This window comes from Cordyceps javanica, chromosome 1, assembly GCF_051103115.1.
Source record: "Cordyceps javanica chromosome 1, complete sequence".
NCBI classification, from domain to species: Eukaryota; Fungi; Ascomycota; class Sordariomycetes; order Hypocreales; family Cordycipitaceae; genus Cordyceps; species Cordyceps javanica.
In genome coordinates this window covers 6255927-6268732 of record NC_139295.1, presented here as the reverse complement: position 1 = coordinate 6268732, position 12806 = coordinate 6255927, and the positions used below count along the sequence as shown (strand labels likewise).

The following is a 12806-nucleotide window of genomic DNA, read 5'->3' as shown; positions in this document are numbered from 1 at the left end:
ACCTCTTTCTATCACTGGCTCCCTGCTCCATTGATTGTGTACACAACGCCGGTGGCCAAAACCTCAGCAGCACAATATGATTTCCATTGTTGACTTAGTAATAGTTGAAGCAAGGCTAGATGCAGAAATATAGCTTCATTAGCAAAACAACCGTGAAGATTGATAAATAACAATCGCGCTGCCGACCTCTAGCAACGTTGGTCATCTTACCTCTACGCGGAAAGGTTGGGTGTGTCTGCACTCAGCTAGTGCTGTTGGAAGCTTGCCGTTTATGACCTTCATCGCGAACCGTAGACAGAGCTCTCCTGCGGCCGTGATAGACGCACAAGCCGGTACCGCCACTTTTATGACGCTCATTTGCTGGACACATGGGGCTGTTGGGCAGATGCTCTGGAACGTCAAACTCAAACTTGGTAACAGCGCTCGTGTCTCCATGTCGTGACGGCTTCTGAGGATTCCCTTCCCACCACTCCCGCGATGGAACGGCGATGCTCATACGGTGAGCATTGTACCTCGGGCTGGCGTACAGTGAGGTTTTGGGGGTGAGATAGATCTGAGAGCCTGCTGAGTCAGGCTCGGGAGGAGGCGTCAATGGGCCAAAGAAGCCTCGAGGTTTACCATCCGCGGTATCCTCATCCATCGGAGGCGTGCTCACCCGCACCGCTTCCTGGCTGGTATTAGACTTGTGGCCAACAAATAAACGTGTTCAACATACGCCACCCGGGAAGGTATTCGAAATCCGCTTATTATTCCAAACTTCATCAGTTAGAACCAGGACACTTGCTTGGGGGACATGACCTCACTGGCAGCATGCGACGCGATTAATGGGGATGCTGGCGGGGTGTCTCCTCGTAGGAATTCTCTCATAGAGCTTGAAACGCTGCTGAATGTGGCAGTAGAATCTTTTCTATTCCATGGCGCACGACCGAATATCTTCATTGTTCTCTTCCCATTACCGAATTCTTCTCGCAACCAAGTCCCCGTTTTGCCCAACCCTGGCGCCGCTCGCTCGTGATGGGTTCGTTCGTCGGTGGAGGGCAGTTGAGTGTTGTCGGAAATCTCTTCATCCAGGCAGTTTCTCTACTCATCGGCATTTAATCAACGTTCGAGCTGAAAGGGCACGTTGTAACAGCACTTACAGACTTGTGTTTTTTGAGACGGTGCTTGGCCTGGTGGAAAAGTCTATACAATGCAGATCCGTCGTGTTTTTCAGAGTGGGCTTTGTCCGTTTCGATGCTGATATCTACCGTGATGTCGGCGATTCTGGGATTAGAAATGGCAGGGCCTAGTGAAAGTCGCGGTGCGCGGCTGCCGCGCCGTGATGACGAGGCTTGAACCGGCCTCTGCAACGAGAGAACATGAGCTGACTCGGACAAATACGGACTTGATGACTGGTGTGGATGAGATTGCTTCTCTGCGGACATGGAAGACATTGGTGACGTGTACGATACATCTCTCGCCTCCAGCTCACTCGTTGATTTGTTGGAGCGTGAGCGCCACTTCCAAAAACGAGCACTGGAAATACTGCCTCTTCTGGGCAGCAATGAAGGCTGTCGCTCTGCCCAGTAGCCCTCAGGGAACCAGACCTACTCATACCCATCACGCGGCGGACGAGGAGGGTCGACACCAAACGGAGGCGAGGGTCCAGTATACTGCATCGGGGTAATCGCTTGCGGTGACGAGGCTGCGTCTGTCGCGGCACCGACAGCCGACATCGGTCTCCATTTGGACGCGTTGAAGCTCTCATCAATGCCCGTCGACAAGGGCGTAGCAAGGTTCATGAAGAGAAATGGCGAGGTAGTTGATAACGCTTGCATGGGAAAACTGAAATAACTACAACTCATCATCAGTGCACGGCCAGAACGCGCTGCTCATTCCCCGGTCAGTAGCGTACTTGGACTCTCCAGAGGGACTTGCATGAGGTGACCATGGCCGGGGAAACAGTGACGAGGTCATTGCCGTCAGAGTCTAGCGGCACTTCGAACGCATATACGGACGGCTGTAAATAATGAGACGAAGGGTGCAGAGATGGGCGCCGGTGCCAAACTAAAAGGGGGCCAGAATATCAGAGACGCGCAGTCATAGGCGCGTTGAAAGACGACGACTTCATAGGAGTGTAGGTCAATGGTGGCATTAGCAGTATAAAAGCATGTGGAGTTACAGGCGAGCATGTGTGTCGTTAGGCGTCTTTGAAGCTGGTAAAGTGGCAGGAACAAGGAGCGGGAGGGACTGATCGGTCACCTGCTTTCAGAAGGAGCCTGTACAAAAGAATTTATTGAGATTGCGTAGCTAGTATATAGTTCGCTTGTTAAAGAGTTTCAACCCGTGGATATAACGCCAAAACACCCCGCAGAACATGCAATCATGACTTTTCCTGTGCTAGTTATGTATGTCATCTAATCAATCAGCATAGTATCGTCGCCGTCGAGGGCATCGCCCTGCGGCTCCAGCGGCACGCCGCGACCTCTGCCGGCAAGGAGTTCGCGCCTGACCTCGGGGCCAATAGCGGAGTGCCCATGAGTGAGGAGCAGATCCAGAAGGGCCTCACGCTGATCCTCCGTTATATCGCCCTTGTATCGCTGAGCGAATACGAGAAGACCTTGATGCCAGATGACGGGCAGCTTGGTTCTTACGTCGCCAGAGACACCAGCCATGGCCTCGTCCTCTTGCACCGAGGCAGGGTCGACGCTGCGGAAGCGCAGGAAGTGGAAGACGAGGGCGTCGATGGCCTGGTAGGGCAGGGCATACTTCTTCTCGAGGAGCGTCTTAAGGAATAGGTTGGTCGCGCCGCCGCCCTCATTATTCTGGGAAGCTTCCTGAGCAGCAATGTCACAGAGTCCCTTGATGGCTGCCGCAGAGTGGAGAACCGGGATGGAAACCCTGGCAAGGACGGCTGAGATAATGTGCGCTTCCCGGATGGTGCAAGATCCGCTGCCGACAAGAGGGAAGAGAAAGCCCTTGAAGAAAGCTGAGGGTTTGTATAGACCCTTCTTGAGTGAGTTGAAGAGGTGGACATTGAGCTTCTTATTTTCATAGATATCTTCGCGGACCTTTTCGAGGACGACCATTTCGAGGAATCGCTGCACGACGTGGGGTTTCGCCGAGACAAAAATGCGAGTCGCTTGATATGTGGCATTGGGCGTCCATTTCTCGGGCTTGGTGATGTCGATGATGTCTTCCCAATGGGGGATCGTGGGCAAAATCTTGAACGGCTTGGGCAAAGGACCGGACTTGTAGCGGGAGAGGATCTCACCAATTCTAGGCGGCTGATTAGCGGGAATTCACGAGGCCGCTTCGTGCAACACTTACTTGGTATAGACCTCTACGACCTTGGCAGGAATCTCATAGTCATCTGGTGGAGGCGCGACATCGCCACGCTCCTGCTGAGCCTCGTGCTGGGCAATCTTTTGGAGGATGAGGTCAGCCAGGTTGGTAGGCTCCTCGTCTTGCTCGTCGCCAGTGGGTTGTCGGTCCCAGCCGTGCTTGAGCAGATCGTCTTCCTCGTCGGGCATGAATTTGCGGTATGTGTCCAGGTCATTGGGGTCAACTTCGATTTCTTCCACCTCTTCCTCCTCATCGCCCCAGGCCTCGTCGTCATCGCCATACACCTTGGCTTCGTCGTCGAAGTCGCCGAAACGGGAGTCGTAGCCAAAGCTGTCAATGGTGGGAGGCGCAACAGCACCGGCACGTTCGGCATTGTCTTCTTCAGCAAGCTCACGTCCAATACGAAGAATATTCTTGGAGGCTTTTGAGTCGACAAAGGCGTCCTGGCCGTCCTCATCGTCGTCGTTTTTGGAGCCTTTCTTACTAGGCTTGTTGCGGAGGACACCCGTGGCGAGGAGGTCGTCCTCGAGAGGATTGTGACGGCGGGAGCCGCGATTCGCGGTAGGAGTTGTCGCTTTGGGCATCGTTGAGGACTATGACTTGCACGAGGCCAACCTGTATAACCTACGTCGACTTGCTTCTTGGTGGGTTATTAGGCGGCACGACAAAAAGCTGCGGCCGAAATTCAAAATTTTGTGTCTGGCGGGCAGTACTGCCACCCCTCTTACCCAAATGGGTTAGATGGTCCTTGACCGCCTTTGGGCTCATTGTATCTCGTGAACTGATTCTCTCTGCCATGCGAACGCTTGTACTGAATTTTTCTAAAAAATGTCACGGTTGGGGGAACAGATAAAATCTTGTTTCATTTTTATCATGATTTTTATCTACCCAATATCGCCTCTTGTGTGCCGTCTAATGGACATGCCTGTTATCCGTAAATAAGGCTTCTAGAAGTCGCTACGCCGCTCACTGTAAATCACTGGCTGCCCCACCAAAGATCAAAAAATGGCCCCTCCAAACATTTATCATAGCGACAGCTCTCACTCGCTCGTCATATTTTTAATTTAATGCAATCTTGCCAAACATTTCGTGTATAGTATTAAGTTTCCTTTCTTTGAAATAGGCTCGAAAAAGAAACATGCCTACCGAACTCGAAGAAGTACGTTTCGATCACAGCTGGCACGTCTACATGCTAACCTTGTCGCAGCTTGTGGGCTTCATCACCCATCAGAACCCTCAGATTCGGCTGCTTGCCACTGAGAATCTGGTTCCGTATTCGCTCTCAGACCCCGGAATCTTCAAGGTGGAAGATATGAGACCGATCAAGAACCTCAAAGTCCTGCTGAATGACCATTTCGTATGTATCTTTCCGCCGATGTAAATGATCAATCGCGCTCGTTGCTTACACATCTCGTAGAAAGTCGCAGAGCATGCATTAAGCTGCCTGATCAACCTTTCGGGTGACCCAGATGTTCTGGAATGCCTAGCTTCCGACGACAAGTTCCTGGATTTAGTCTTGTCATTCATTGTGGTACGTGTCCTGGCTACAGTGCTGGCGTCGGTTCTGTGCTAAAGAGTCACCGCGCAGGGGCCTAAAGAAGAGAACGCCAACCTTCTTGCTATGGTTTTGGCCAACATGACCAAATCGGACAGTCTCAAGCGCATCATGGGAAAGAAGCAAGACCCCCCCAAGGAGCTGGGTTCCGACGAGTGCATCCTCAACCAGCTCATGGATCTCTTTGTCAAGGGTCAGAGTGGCTCTTACAACCCCAAAGGCGACTTTGACTACCTCGCCTATGTTTTGGCCGATCTGTCCAAACATGATGACATTAGAAAATACTTCGTTACCGAGCAGGCTTACGACAAGGTCATCCCCATTACCAAGCTCAAGGTATTCACTGAACATGAGTCTGACATTCGCCGCAAAGGTGTGGCCAGCACACTCAAGAATGTCGCTTTCGACGTTGACTCGCACCCGTCCTTCTTGTCCCCTGAAGGCATAGACATTCTCCCATATATCATGCTTCCAATCACCGGCAATGAGGAGTACGATGTAGATGAAACCATGAGCATGCTTCCTGACCTGCAGCTGCTGCCACCAGATAAGAAGCGCGACTCGGACAACACTATTATTCAGACACATCTCGAAACTCTGCTCCTTCTGACAACAACACGTCCAGGGCGTGAATATCTTCGCGAAGTTAACGTGTACCCCGTCGTGCGTGAAACGCACAACCGAGTCAATGATGAGGAGGTCCAGGAGGCCTGTGACAGACTGGTGCAAGTCCTCAAGCGTGATGAGGAAGGTGAGGGTCAAGATCTCGAACAAAAGAGAATCACAGAGCTAGCAGATGATGAGGAAGATATTACTGAAGTTTAAATGAGCGTGTAACTTGCATTAGAACTCGGATAGACGAAACTGGCTTTAGGATAAAAGAGCCGAAACTGACTACTTGGCGAAAAACTGAAATAGCTTGGGACTAAAAAATCCAAAATATCATAATATCAATCATTCAGTTCGTAACTAATTTCGGCTTCATTTGACTGCTGTCAAGAATCGTCTTTTTCGTGGCCAGTCTCAGCCGGCTCACTCCGGAAGCAGAGTCGTCGTCCGCATTGTTCTCGCTGCTTACCGTCGGGGAAGAGGACGCGCCAATGGGGCTGATGATGACATTGTGCGAGTCTGCATTCGATTCTTGATAGGTGCCAAAGCTGACAGAAGAAATGACGGACAGTCTTCTCACCCATCGCCAAGGATGGCGTGGGGTGGAAGGCGTCCCGTCGCTGCTGCCGCCGCTGACGCTGCATGGTGCAACTGGGGACTCTACCGTTACAGATCTGACAGACCTCGTCGAGCCAAATGATGTTATAAGAGGAGTGAAACCGGCCCTTCGCCACGCAACATCTGTGGCAGTGACGCCTGTGCCGTGAAGCTCCACAGGCGGGGAGGTGTCTTTGCTATGTTAGCCAAGAACAATGGAACGTGAATTGGGACCTCGGCGGCTCATATTGGACTTACCATCAAGTTCGGCAATCTGTGTATTTTCCATCTCATGGCACACGGGGGAGGCTGCGCTTACAGAGCCATCATCAGTGGCAGGTATCGATTCCTGCGTGGGAGAGCACTCCACGTCCGAGGCTGCGCAGCAGGATTGTGTCGAGGTCACTGTCGGCCTGCGCTGAGGCGAACCCTTGACCCAGTAGAACAGTCGCTCCGACATGGCCTCGTTTGAAGATGAAGCGTCGGACCCCGGACGAGCTGCCACCCGCCGTCGCCAGATGCAGAATGCGAGGAGACCCCCGCTCAGCAAAACGAGACCGAGCACAACGCCTAGCACCGGAGCTATCCAGCTGGCCACAGCTTCGGAACCTTTCCCAGATGGTGACGGGTTTGCAGGAGAGTCTGTCTTGTTCTTGGCCTGCGGCTCGTACGGCCAGTGATTCTTCATCTTGCTAAAGTCATAAGAGGTGGCAAACGTGCTTCTGAGAGCTGGCGTCGCCCACCCTGACGGCACGGGTGACTTGACCGTGGCATGCCCTGCACTGTTGCCGCCTATCGTCGTTTGCACCTTTTCATGTACACCGTATGGTCCGTATGCTGTAGGATCGTAATGGTCCATCCACTCGCCGCTTGTAATGTTGAGTAGAGCGATAGGCCCGCCCTCCAAACATTTCAGAGTGTTGCCTGCGAGGGGGGTGTAGCCACCAACGACCATCATCTGATCGGGATACGGCAGGAAACATTTGTGGCCGGCGCGAGCATGGCTGGGCTTGCCGTCGCTGATTTTCGTCCATGTGAAGGAAGGTAGCGATAATACCCAAACATCGTCGTAAAAGTCATCTGACAGATGGATGCCATCGAAACCTCCGTAGTAATAGATGTTGAAGCTCGATCGGTCGGCGGCAGCGGCAACAACGGCGCAACCCCGCGTTCTGGTACCAGGACCGTCTTTGGTAGGCTGTTGATGCCATGTGTTGCTTGCAATATCGTAGATGTCGATTGTGCTCATAAATTCTGGGCTTTCTTTCTCCTGGTATCTGGTCAGTGGATGGCCCACGGCTGCATCATCTCACTGCTACTTACGCTCAGAGTTTCATTCGGCGACAGGTGCACGTCGCCCGCCCATTCCGGGTATGTTACTCCGCCGAGGACAACCAAGATGCCCTGCTCTCCGATCGGAACCCATACGACTTCCGGATTCGCTCTTGCCTTTATATGGTCCGGTAAAGTCGAATTTGTCCATTTTTCACTCAGTTGGCTCTCCATGTCCAAGGTGATGAGCGTGTTCGAGGGAACAGACGCCTTTTCATCGGGAGAGGCAGCGACATTCCAGAAGAAGGGACCTCGGCTCGGCGTCGTAAGCCCGGAAAAGTACCATGCCTTATTCTCTGAAGGGGAACTAGCCGCTCCGCCATAGGCAATATATCTCGTCGTGCCGTCTGGTAGCCGCCGGCTCTCGAAGCCGGGCTTCCACAGAGGCTTGTCCGGCCCGTAAGGGTATGCTTGGTACCGGAGGGTGTCGTAGGCCGGTGGCGGGTCGTATAAGTCGTTGGCTTGAAATACTGCACCACCATAGAGAAAGAACTCTGCATCGTTGGCGAGGAGCGCGCCGTCGTAATAGACAGGTGCATCGCCGTTAGCGTTGCCTTTGCCACCCCGGGCCTTTGACAGGCTCCCGTCCAGCAGGATTCCAGTCACATTTGTGTCCCGGTTGAAAGGTGTGCTCAAATCATACGACAATATTATTCCCTGAAAGTTTCCTTTCGCAGAGTTAACGACTCATGTCAGAGAACGGATAGATGATCATATTGAACTATAAGACTCACCTTTGTTGGCGACGGGGCCGAAAGTTCCATTCTCTAAACCTGAAGTCCACCATATTGAGCCGCCGTCGATATAGATTTTATCACGTACTAAAGCAGCTATATGATTGTTAGAAATTGCCACATGAAGACGTCGTCCGGTCATACCTCGAGGTTGGCTCCAAGTACAGATGCTTGTATTGATCTGGCCATGAGCCCAGTCACCGAACTGCGCGTACGCAAGGCCGAATGGGACAAATAAAGCTCTCAGCAGTAGTTTTTGCATACTTTCCAAACGCAAAAAGCTGCTTCTTGACGCCCAGAGTCATTTGCCCAGCGGCCGAAATTAAGTCACCTTCTTTCAGCTGATCCTGTTGCAGCTGAGCAGAGCTGGTATATGCGCGACCAAAACGCTAAGACCAGCACTGATCGCAGTTTGATCCGGAATTTTTGGGTATATGAAGACCTTCAAACCAGAGTTATTAAATCGAGCAGCCGAATATGTTGCAATAGCCAAAAGAGTAAGCACGTCGCTTTATTATCTTCAAGTGCACGTTTTGGGGTAGCAAGGCTTCCGAACCTGTCTCATACGGTAACTTGCCTCAGCATAAGCGATTAAACTCGTGCTTCCCATGTAACACAACCTCTTTAAAGAGTCCGGGGCTGGGTGTGGCGCTGAGCAAACAAACACGGCGACGGGGCCAACTCAGACCTGCATAGTCTACAGCGCCCGCAGTACTCCGGACTGGTGTTGCGACGCAGATTTTCCCACAAAATTCGAGGGTGTTATTTATCTCTTCTACCGAAGAGCGGGAACTTTGTTGCCATATTGCCTGCATGTTTGCTTGGGTCTGTCTGTCTTGTAGCTACTACACTGTGCTAGAGCTCCTCGCTTTCTGTAATTCTTGTATGCACATAGCTGTTGGTATGTTCTTACGTGAACTTGAACGGTTTGAAGCTTGAGCTGTTTGAGTAGTTGACATTTCCTTATTCCGGTATTTTCTGTAACACCTTCGAGGTTGTGGGGTGATCAGATGTTTATATTGTGAAGCGGTAGCACGTCACGCACGACATTCAAAGGTTGCGTGGTTGGTGTACAGGGCGTGTGCGTTATGATCCTTGCCGTCTTGGCTCTGTGCTTTGCCGCCGTCACGGGGACCTTACTTTCTCTACAATTATGTTCATATTCAAACTATACGGGTTAGAAGACAGATAGAGAAGCAGTCGCTGTCGTGACTCACTGGACTTTTTGATGCTTCCTTTAGTGCAGATGTCAGCACTAGAGGGGGGACTGATAAAACTCCATCGGCCGCCACCAGCGAGCTGAGTGGTTTAAACTAAACGGAATACATCAATTTGTACAATGCCCTGGATTGGGAGGTTTCACATTCGCGATGCGGGCACCTCACCAATCGATCTTGACGCCATCATGGGCTCGATGGACGCGTCCGTCTTGCACCTGGCTAGCAACGGCAACGGTGAACAATGGGGCTCTAAACTCTTCTCGGAGAAGGTCGGCTACCGCGAGGATGTCAGAAATGATCTTGAAATGTCTGAAACCTATCGCCTGACAGGGCAAGGCGAAATGAGGCGGACTTTTATCGCAGAGGTAGAAGATGCGAATACTGAAGATGGCTTACCCCGTCGCGTGGACGAGGAAGGGAAACACTGGCTGCCCGTAGGTAACTTGGAGATTGCGGAAAACAATCTCGGTGATCATTTTTCCGAGATGGAGGACTTGCGCCCGTATCTGGAGGAAGCCAAGGCTATCGAGGGCGGCTTCCTGTGTATAGTTTTTGTCATGTCGGATGCTCGCTCCAGGGAGCAAGCAAAAGGTGCTGGGGCCGCTCAGGTCGAGTATGCGAAACAATATGCCCGGGAGCGAGGCATGAGAGCATTGTACTTGGACTGTTGGGTTGGTGGGACGCTAGGACTGGTCAAGTGAGCGAACAAAGTCCTGGGTCACACACTTGATGGGCTGATCATTGCAGATATTACGAAAATCTAGGGTTCACTCCTATTGGCGATTATTCTTTTGAACGCTCAACATCGAAGACTGTTTGGAATGGCCGAGTTTTTCGGTTGTGGCTGTGAGCGAAGATATGATGACATATCAGCCGGCTGTCGGTGACTCGTCATTATTAGTCTGACTACTTGGCAGAACACGACGGGATAGGCATATGTCTAAACAGGCGAGAGGCGAGAACAAAGTAGAGAAAAAAGACTTGTTGAAAATATTACATTTCGAATCTTTTCTACTGTATATTATCTTGAGCAAAATGCTGCATCACTGCCCATATTTGCATCATGGCAGATCATCACGTGTAGAATATTACCGACTCCAAGCGGACTCGGCCTGGCTGAAAATTCTCCCACCTGCAACCTCAACGCAATTGGACAGAACAACACGCCTTTGGCTATGCAAGCATGGGCTCCAAGACTTTGGAAGATGAGGATCTTGGAAGGCAAGGTACGCCAAATTCTTCTTCATGAGCTAAAATTGGGGTACTGCCCCCTCGTTGCACTCACTGATATCGTTCAGACGCCCCGCCTTCCAACGGATCCAGCACCGCTGGTGGTGAGCCACGAGGCAACCACGTCGCCCGTGATGGTGACGGATGCATGGGAAGTGATGGCTGCGATGAAGGAGACGACGATGATGATGAGGCAAAAGCCGCCGCTGCCGCCGCCGCGCTAACCTGTGTTGTTGACTTGGAAGTGAACAAGAAGAAGAAGCGTAAGCGGCCCAAGAAGAAGAAGGGGTCCGCAGCATCCAAGCAATCCTCGCCACCTCGGATCCCGTTGGATGAGCTATTTCCTTCCGGACAATTTGGACCCGGCCAGCTCATAAATTACAACACACCTCTGAACACGACGGCGCGGGCCAAGTCGGGGGAGCTGCGCCGGGAAGGGCGTGTCAACCTCGATGATAGTGAGTTCCTCAACAACTATCGAAAGTCTGCCGAGATTCATCGCCAAGTAAGACGCTGGGTTCAGGAAACGGTCAAACCAGGCCACACTCTGACTGAGATTGCCGTGGGTATCGAAGACGGCGTGAGAGCACTGTTAGGAAATCAGGGACTGGAGCCTGGAGCTTCGCTTCGGTCTGGCTTGGGCTTTCCTACAGGTCTCTCGCTGAACAATTGTGTAGCTCACTACACGCCTAATCCCGGGCGTACAGACACGGTCCTTCAGTATGACGACGTCATGAAGGTTGACTTTGGCGTGCAAATCAACGGTTGGATTGTCGACAGCGCATTTACCATGGCCTTCAATCCCACATATGACAATCTGCTGGCCGCCGTCAAGGACGCCACGAATACCGGCATTCAAGTAAGGGATCAGCAATGTTCACGACAGAAGCCCCATATCCTCCTGCACAATTGATTGACATGAATCTTCTCTAGACTGCGGGCATAGACGTGCGCATCTGCGACATCAGCGCTGCCATTCAAGAGACCATGGAAAGCTACGAAGTCGAGATTCGCGGCAAAACGTACCCTGTAAGGCCGGTGCGAAATCTTTGTGGCCATGACATTAAACACTACCACATCCACGGCGAAAAGACAATCCCCTTCACCAGGCACTCTGATGAAACCAAGATGGAAGAGGGCGAGATCTTTGCCATCGAAACGTTTGGGTCGACTGGACGCGGCTATACCCGAGAAGCTGTGCGCATCGACGACTTTAGCCTATTTTGCGCTCCAGGTTGCTAACATGTCTACAGGATGGCATCTACGGCTACGGATTGAATGACGATGCCCCGCCGCGCGTTAATCTCCCTCTAAATTCCGCCAATCGAGTTTTCAAGACCGTCAAGGAGAATTTTGGCACACTTGTCTTTGCGCGTAGATACCTGGACCGCCTTGGAGTCGATCGCTATGTCGCTGGGGTAAGATTTCGGCTCAAAAAAGACCTTGCAACATGCTGACTCTCCAAAGCTCAATTGCCTCGTAGCAAATGGCATCCTGGAAGCTTATGCTCCCTTGGTCGACATTGCTGGATCTTACTCTGCCCAGTTCGAGCATGTAAGTGCCTTGCAGGGGTGGACTCTTTCTTATAAAGCCTGGCTCCTAATCCAAACTCAGACTATTCTGCTTCGAGAATCGTGCAAGGAAGTTATTTCCCGCGGCGAGGACTACTAGACCAGTTCTTGGCGTGTAGTGTAGTCGTGGTCATTGTCAATTCTTGGCAGTCTTTTCCGGATGAGTCGGTACCATAGTTACCGAAGGCGTCAAGGCCTCAACGCTCTCGACGTGTAATTGGGGCTTCAACGCCGCAACTGAGCTTCAACACCATAATATCCATAACAATCAACCTACTGAGTATTCAACACCGTGGTTACCGGGTTCTTAAATTAATAAGTGTCCGATACTTGGAACTGAGACAGCATGTCTATACGAGCCCTGTTTTTTTCGTATCCGTACCAACACTTTGTTATTATCGCATTACCTCATCACGCGATTTTTGCGACAGTGGCTTGACATTCGAGTATGTGACGGGCGTAGGCAAGCCACAGCGGCCAATCAGGAGATGCTTGTACGGCTCGGGACAGGGCCGTTGTTTGCTATCCGTGCGCCACGCAATGAGACTTTATTTTGTTTGCCAACCAACCGACCTCTTTGCGCTTGCGTGGAGATGCTTTCGACAGTGGCGGCTACAGGACGTCCCTCGAGTGA

General features: G+C 51.7%; 6 protein-coding genes across 6 annotated transcripts; 3 read left to right on the top strand and 3 right to left on the bottom strand.

Moving 5' to 3' along the window:
- Positions 1-241: 241 nt before the first annotated feature.
- V2A60_001888 (uncharacterized protein) lies at positions 242-1781 on the bottom strand (the record flags this gene model as incomplete). Its single annotated transcript, XM_083253243.1, has 2 exons — positions 242-671; positions 1597-1781. 2 exons carry the CDS (start codon positions 1779-1781, stop codon positions 242-244), a joined length of 615 nt encoding a protein of 204 aa, XP_083109369.1.
- A 615-nt stretch (positions 1782-2396) lies between these two features.
- Positions 2397-3908, bottom strand: V2A60_001887 (snoRNA-binding rRNA-processing protein ENP1; the record flags this gene model as incomplete). Its single annotated transcript, XM_083253242.1, has 2 exons — positions 2397-3258; positions 3310-3908. 2 exons carry the CDS (start codon positions 3906-3908, stop codon positions 2397-2399), a joined length of 1461 nt encoding a protein of 486 aa, XP_083109368.1.
- Positions 3909-4462: 554 nt separating this feature from the next.
- On the top strand, positions 4463-5704 carry V2A60_001886 (protein HGH1; the record flags this gene model as incomplete). Its single annotated transcript, XM_083253241.1, has 4 exons — positions 4463-4483; positions 4532-4681; positions 4742-4855; positions 4913-5704. 4 exons carry the CDS (start codon positions 4463-4465, stop codon positions 5702-5704), a joined length of 1077 nt encoding a protein of 358 aa, XP_083109367.1.
- Positions 5705-5837: 133 nt separating this feature from the next.
- V2A60_001885 (uncharacterized protein) lies at positions 5838-8413 on the bottom strand (the record flags this gene model as incomplete). The annotated part of the gene is made up of 5 exons (XM_083253240.1): positions 5838-6277; positions 6344-7355; positions 7409-8085; positions 8152-8247; positions 8296-8413. The coding sequence occupies 5 exons, from the start codon at positions 8411-8413 to the stop codon at positions 5838-5840; spliced, it is 2343 nt and encodes a 780-aa protein (XP_083109366.1).
- Positions 8414-9490: 1077 nt separating this feature from the next.
- Positions 9491-10072, top strand: V2A60_001884 (uncharacterized protein; the record flags this gene model as incomplete). The annotated part of the gene is made up of 1 exon (XM_083253239.1): positions 9491-10072. One exon carries the CDS (start codon positions 9491-9493, stop codon positions 10070-10072), a length of 582 nt encoding a protein of 193 aa, XP_083109365.1.
- Positions 10073-10554: 482 nt separating this feature from the next.
- On the top strand, positions 10555-12272 carry V2A60_001883 (peptidase M24, structural domain-containing protein; the record flags this gene model as incomplete). Its single annotated transcript, XM_083253238.1, has 6 exons — positions 10555-10597; positions 10670-11460; positions 11535-11798; positions 11855-12019; positions 12069-12155; positions 12216-12272. 6 exons carry the CDS (start codon positions 10555-10557, stop codon positions 12270-12272), a joined length of 1407 nt encoding a protein of 468 aa, XP_083109364.1.
- Between the last annotated feature and the right edge of the window lie 534 nt (positions 12273-12806).